Genomic DNA, 6,040 nt, shown 5'->3' with positions numbered 1-6,040 from the left:
GCGCGGCATTGTGGGAGCTGTAGTGCAGGTGGAGCGGAACGCGGGGCGTTGTGGGAGTTGTAGTGCGGAGGCGGGGCAACATCTGGATCCTCCCGCCCCTCACATGTGGATGCCGAGGGGGTGGGACGAGATGAGATTTATGGTCCCGTCCATCCCAAACCGTTCCGGGGTTCCACAGGGCACAGGGACCGAGGGGATTTTGCCAAGTCGGCGAAGTGTCCGTGGACATCCTGATTTATGACATCCTTAGAGCTCGTTAATTCCGGGATGTCCTTGAGCCAGGGATGTACCTGTGCCTGCTCCACTGATTAACTCTCCTTTCTCACTGATTAGGCTCGAAAGCGCACAAAGACCCGACCTCAAAGAACATCCTGCCTTGAGATAACCATGATTTATTTTGCAACAAGGACCACAAACCTCCTGTCACAGCACCACGTTCCCACTTGGAAATGATTCACTAAAACCCCTCTGAAAGCCCCGTAACCATGGGAACAGCGAGGGTTTCCTGTTGAAAGCCCTGTGTACCCTGAGCTGCACCTCGGTGTACCCGAGATCAAAGCTCTGCTGTCCCCGAAGTGTTTGGGGAGGCCAGAACAGGAAACCACCAGGCTGCAGCTCCCACCCCTCGCTTCCTGTTCTAGCACACGTGTGGGACAGCCAGAACGCTCTGAGAGCCAATTGCTGAGCGTCAGAGAGGGGCGAAAAGCGATGTAAACAACAGCTGCCACGCCGGGAATTAAAGGTCCTGGGGCTGGATGGAAACACGGCTCCCTCACGCTGCTGGGTTTCCCCTGCAGGAGCAGCAAAATCCATGAAAAAGCAGGGAAATGAGGAGGCACGGGGAGGTGGAGCTGGATTGTTCCAAGCTGAAGCGAAGGAAACTTCTGGAGCAGCAAAGGTAGGAGGAGAAGGGGTGTGTGGGCTGACAAGGTGCTGTTGAGGGCAATCTCCTGCCTTTTGTGCTCTGGATTGTGCCAAGGATGTTGAATGTCCCTTGGGATGGATTTCTGGGGATCTGGCTGTGGTTTCCCTGCGGGAATTCCCTGCGGGAATTCCCCGTGGGCGTTGTGCGTGCCAGGGCTGGGGGACACGAGGGTCACCCCAGAGTGGGCTCAGGACATGGAGAGATGGAAACAACCAATCCTAGACTGGTTTGGGTGGGAAAGGAACTTAAAGCTCATCCCATTCCACCCCCTGCCATGGGCAGGGACACCTTCCCCTATCCCAGATGGCTCCAAGCCCCATCCAACCTGGCCTGGGACACTTCCAGGGATCCAGGGGCTCTGCAGTGGCTTTGAGAGCAGCTGGGACAGGGGGGACCAGCACAAAGGAGCCTTTGCTGAATGTCCAGGAATGTCACTGGGAGCTGCTGAGGCACCTGGAATGCTGTGTCCAGTTCTGGGCCCTCATGGCAAGAGGGACATGGAGGGGCTGGAGAATGTCCAGGGAAGGAGAGGGAGATGGGGAAGGGTTTGGAGAATCCTGGGGGAGCTGAGGGGGGCTCAGCCCGGAGAAAAGGAGGCTCCAGGGGAATTCCTGGCTCTGCACAGGTCCCTGGCAGGAGGGGGCAGCCGAGGGGGATTTGGGATCTTATCGCAGGGAACAGGGACAGGAGGAGAGGGAACGGCCTCAGGCTGGGCCAGGGGAGGCTCAGGGTGGAGATCAGCAGGAATTTCCTCATGGAAAGGGTTGGAAAGGGCTGCCCAGGGAGGTTTGGAGTGCCCATCCCTGGAGGTGTCACCTGGACGTGGCACTGAGTGCTCAGGGTGGGGATCGGGCACAGCTCGGACTCGATGATCCCGGAGGGCTTTTCCAACCTCAACAATGCCATGATTTTATGATTCTACGAATCCTATTTGAAAGGGACAGAATTTGGAAGCAAAACCCTGCTGGCACCTTGTGTCCATCCCTGTTCCATGAGTGCTCCCATCTGGGATTTAGATTCCATTTTCCCACAGGCACAGAGAGTGGGGAGGAGTTTCCAGGATGCCAAACACCTCTCAGGGTGCAAATTCCAGTGGGGAATTTTCCAGAGGAAAGCCGTTTTAATCTCCTGTCCCTGAAATCCCACTGTGGCTTCCCAGAGATGTGCTTTGGATGGGGTTGGAGAAAAGGATCTTGTGTGGTTGGTTCCCTCCCTCTTTCCCAGGATTTCCTGGCTGCGCCAGCCCCGCTGCCAGCAGAGGGCACGTTGGGACCGCGAGATTCTGATTTTTGAGCCGCTTCCTTCAGAACCCAAATCACCAGCGCTGAATTAATGCCGATTTTCACCCCTCAGCTGTGAGGATCCCCCAAAAAATCCACCCAAACCCACCCTGCTCCCTCTTGATACTGAAAACTCCTCTGAGCCCCCCCCAAATTCCTTGGATAACCAGATCGGAGGCGTTTTGGGGTGCAGTTTGACAGTGACAAACACTTGATGTGCTCCAGAAGCTGCTGCTGGGCTAGGAGGGAATAAACGGAATTTCTGGGAATGTTTGGGGTTTTTTTCCCCATGTGGACATTGGGTTGTGCCTTGCAGGAATGAGAACTCCAACATGGAGAGTTTAAAGCCATGGGACTGTTGGTTTTTATATTTTATTTGGAGTTTTGAGCCATTTTTTTTATACTTGAGCAATCTTATTTGTTTGCTAAAGTGTTATTCTTGGCAGTTGGTGGATATTAAAGGCTCTGGAAGTGAAAGTCTTGGAGTTTTCTCCCTGGATTTGTTATTTGGAAGAGGAAAATCTGATCCAGAAAGGAATTCCCAGCGAGGTGTGGGGATGTGGATGAGCTCTGAGTAGTCCCAGCTGGAATTGAGACTTCTTCCAAAGATGCCACAGGCACAGAGAGTGGGGAAAAGCTTCCAGGATACCAAACACCTCTCAGGGTGGGAGTTGGGATATTCCAGGGGGGAATTTTTCCAGAGGAAAACTTGGAGAGGTTTATCCAAACCTCTAAATAACCACGGGGGAGAAGCTGCCTGCGCTGGGGGCTCTTTGATCCCACAAATTCCAGCTGCTGGGAATGCAGGGCAGCAGGAAGTAAACAGGGAACTGGGCTCCTCAGGGCTGCAGCGTTCTCCCAGATATCCAGCTCCACCACAAAACTCTTTGGAGAGTGTTGGAATTCATCCCCAGGATGAGCTGGGGGGTTCACAGCCACCCCTGGCAGGCAGGAGACCCTTCCCAGGTATTCCCAGGGAATCCTGTGTGGCGTGGACACCCTTTCTGGAAGTCCTGCTCCATGAGGATGAGCCTGCAGCAGATCCCAGGAGCTGTCTCTGGCCAGATTGGAATATCAGAGATCTTTCCTGCTTTTTTCCCAGGATTTGATGGATATTTGCTTTGGGCTTTTTATTTTTTATTTATGTCAAATCTGTTCCTTCCCATTCCCTCAGCTCCTGAGTCAGGGCCACCTCTAATCCAGCAGGAATTTCACCCCCACCTCCCCCCAGCCATCTCCAGCCCCACTGGTGGCTCAGGGAATGTTCTGCTCCCTCCTGTCCCCCTGCCTGGAGTTCTGGGATCCAAAGGGATGAGGAGATGGATCCAAGCTGCTTTTTTATTTTTGTGTGGCTCAGATGGGAACTTTATTTTCTGTGGAAAAGCAGATTTGGGGTTGCTGAGGGAACAGAGGAGCTCTGCAGGTTTAGCTCTCTGCATTCCCCAATCCCCTCAATCCCTTGGATTTTTCCAATGGGAATGCTCCCCACCTGCTCCCTGAAGTGCAGAGGGTGACAAGTTCTCTGCCCAATGCCACCTGCAGATTGTCATTGTCACTTTGGGCTAAGTGCAGCCACTTTGGACGTGCCAGAGGCTGGATGGGACAGCCCAAGGCAATCCCTTGGGATCAGGGATGCTGGGAATCATCAGATCCCCACGTCCAGCAGAGCCAGGCCTTGTCTGGCCCAGCCTCTCCTGCTTTATTCGGGGATGGTGATGAGCTGGTCCCTTAAGGGATCCTAAAAAAACTGCTTGGAGAGACTCTGGGAGCAGAGACAGAGAGCTCTGCCTCATTCCTGGCATGGATTCCCTTAAGGGATCCTAAAAAAACTGCCTGGAGAGACTCTGGGAGCAGGGACAGAGAGCTCTGCCTCATTCCTGGCATGGATTCCTCACCAGAACCTCCCGGAATCCTCCTCTTCCCACTCATCCTTGACCAGGCAGGTGCAAATACCACATTCAACTGCAGCAATCCCAGAATTATCCCTGGTTTTATCCACATTTGGCCGTTCTGCCCAGGGCCAGGAGCCCATCCCAGGTGCCTGCCTGGATTTTTCCAGGGATCAGAGGTGGGAGCCGGCAGGGGAAGCCACCTCAGCTCACAGGGGACAGCAGTGTCACCCATCCCTTCGGTGCCTCGCAGAGGGAGGCGTTGGTGGCCCCACGGGGTGACATCCTGGCCCCGGAGCAGCCACATTTGAGTGACAAAACCCCACTGTCACCACAGGAAACCACAGGCAGGGTGGTGCCTCCTCAGGGCAGGGGTGGGGGAAGGAATCCTGCTGCTCCGTGGGGCTGGGATGGGCTCTGGGCAGCTGTGCCCAAATTCCCTCCTGGAATGGAGCATTCAGAGCCATTCCTGCAGTAGATCCCAGGCTGGCTCTGCTTCAGAGCAGGGCAACGGGAAAGTTTGGGAAACTCTGGGAAAGTTTGGGAAAGTCTTCTGAGCCGTGGTCGTGTGCCAGGGTTTGCTGATCCCAGCTGGGTTTGGGGTCCTTTCATGAGCAATTCCCAATTTCTGACAGACAAGGGGACTTATCCAGATGGTTCTGAGTCTCATCCATGCAAAAATCCTCCCAGGATGGACCGAGGGGGTTTGGAGATGCTTCCCACAGTGGGATATGGGGCAAACTCTGCTGTTGGGATTCCCTGACCAGAATAGGAGCCTTGGGGGATCTTTGGACCTAAAATGAGCTGGTTTTTGGAAGGGTTTGAGGGGAAAGAGCTGAAGCAGCAGCAGGGTTTGCGTGGCAGAGTTGAGCAGCTCCTCGGTGTGACAGGATGGGTGACAATAACGGGGGTGACAGCGACTGTTGTCACCTTCTCTTGCTCATTAAATCTGTCATTTTAAGCTGCCGTCGCTTCTTAGCAAAGCACTTTGAGAAAATCCCTAAATCCGAGCTGGGAGGCTGATGAAAAGTCCCTTTTTTCTTCCCAGTGGGATCCTGGAAGTACAGAAGGAATCGGGATGGATGAAATGCAGGAAGTTGTGTGAACTCATTGGACCCTCTCAACAGCTCAAGCTGAGTTTAGAGCTTGGGTTAGGACTGGTTCTTGTTTGATCAGATCAGTTCCCCGTCCCCATTTGCAGATGAAATGAGGGTAAGGAGCTGATAAAAGATCCTTGCTAAGAACAAAGCCTGGAGTTTATTCATCTGTGCTCCAAAAAAAAAAACCACCCCAGGATCTTCAGGGAAAGGGGAGGCTTCTCAGGAAGAAATCCTGCAAAAGGCTGTGGGGAGAGGGAGGTTTGTTAAATCACTTGGATGATGTTGGTTTTCTTTCAAGGACCTTTTTAATCCCCTCCTCCCTCAAAAAAATTGGCTTTTTAATGGCTTTTCTTGACTTCAGAAGGAGCCATGTCCCTAAAAATCATCCTCTCACCTCTTCCCGCCCAGAACTGAGCCCACAAAGCTCTGCAGCCTTTTTGGGGTCCTCTCACCCCTTCCCACCTGAACCCACAAACCCCTGCAGCCTTTTTGGGGTCGTCACCCCTCCCCACCAGCCTGGCAGGGCAGTTTGGTGTCTCTGGGGGCTTCAGAAGCCACAAGGAGACACCAGGGCTGAGGCACAGATAGAGGGTGGCAGCAGCTGTTCAGGATGTGCCGCTGATTCCGGGACTTCTCCCGCCCTTTTTGGAAATCGAGGGGCAGGAGCGGGACAGGAGGAGAGGAGGGACAGCCCCGATAAAGTCCCCATGGATGGCAGCCCTGAGAGCCACAGGCTGGAGCTGCACCAGCTGGGAGGCCACGATAGGTCCTGTGCTGTCACCTCCCTGCCCTGGCCATGGGGACAGAGATCGTGTCCCTCCCTCCCTCCCTCCCGGCTCCAGCTCT

At 54.2% G+C, this 6,040-nt stretch overlaps 1 protein-coding gene across 1 annotated transcript in view; it reads left to right on the top strand.

The window, feature by feature from the left end:
* Positions 1-6,040, top strand: part of CCND3 (cyclin D3) — a 34,354-nt gene that overhangs the window by 118 nt on the left and 28,196 nt on the right. The window contains exon 2 of the mRNA XM_048328296.1: positions 334-898. Within this exon, the coding sequence (XP_048184253.1) occupies positions 812-898 (87 nt within the window). The 5' untranslated portion in view covers positions 334-811. The remainder of the gene's footprint in view (positions 1-333; positions 899-6,040) is intronic.

Source organism: Corvus hawaiiensis, chromosome 24 (genome assembly GCF_020740725.1).
Source record: "Corvus hawaiiensis isolate bCorHaw1 chromosome 24, bCorHaw1.pri.cur, whole genome shotgun sequence".
Lineage (NCBI taxonomy): Eukaryota > Metazoa > Chordata > Aves > Passeriformes > Corvidae > Corvus > Corvus hawaiiensis.
The sequence above is the reverse complement of the archived record's forward strand: the minus strand, read 5'-3'. Positions and strand labels throughout refer to the sequence as shown.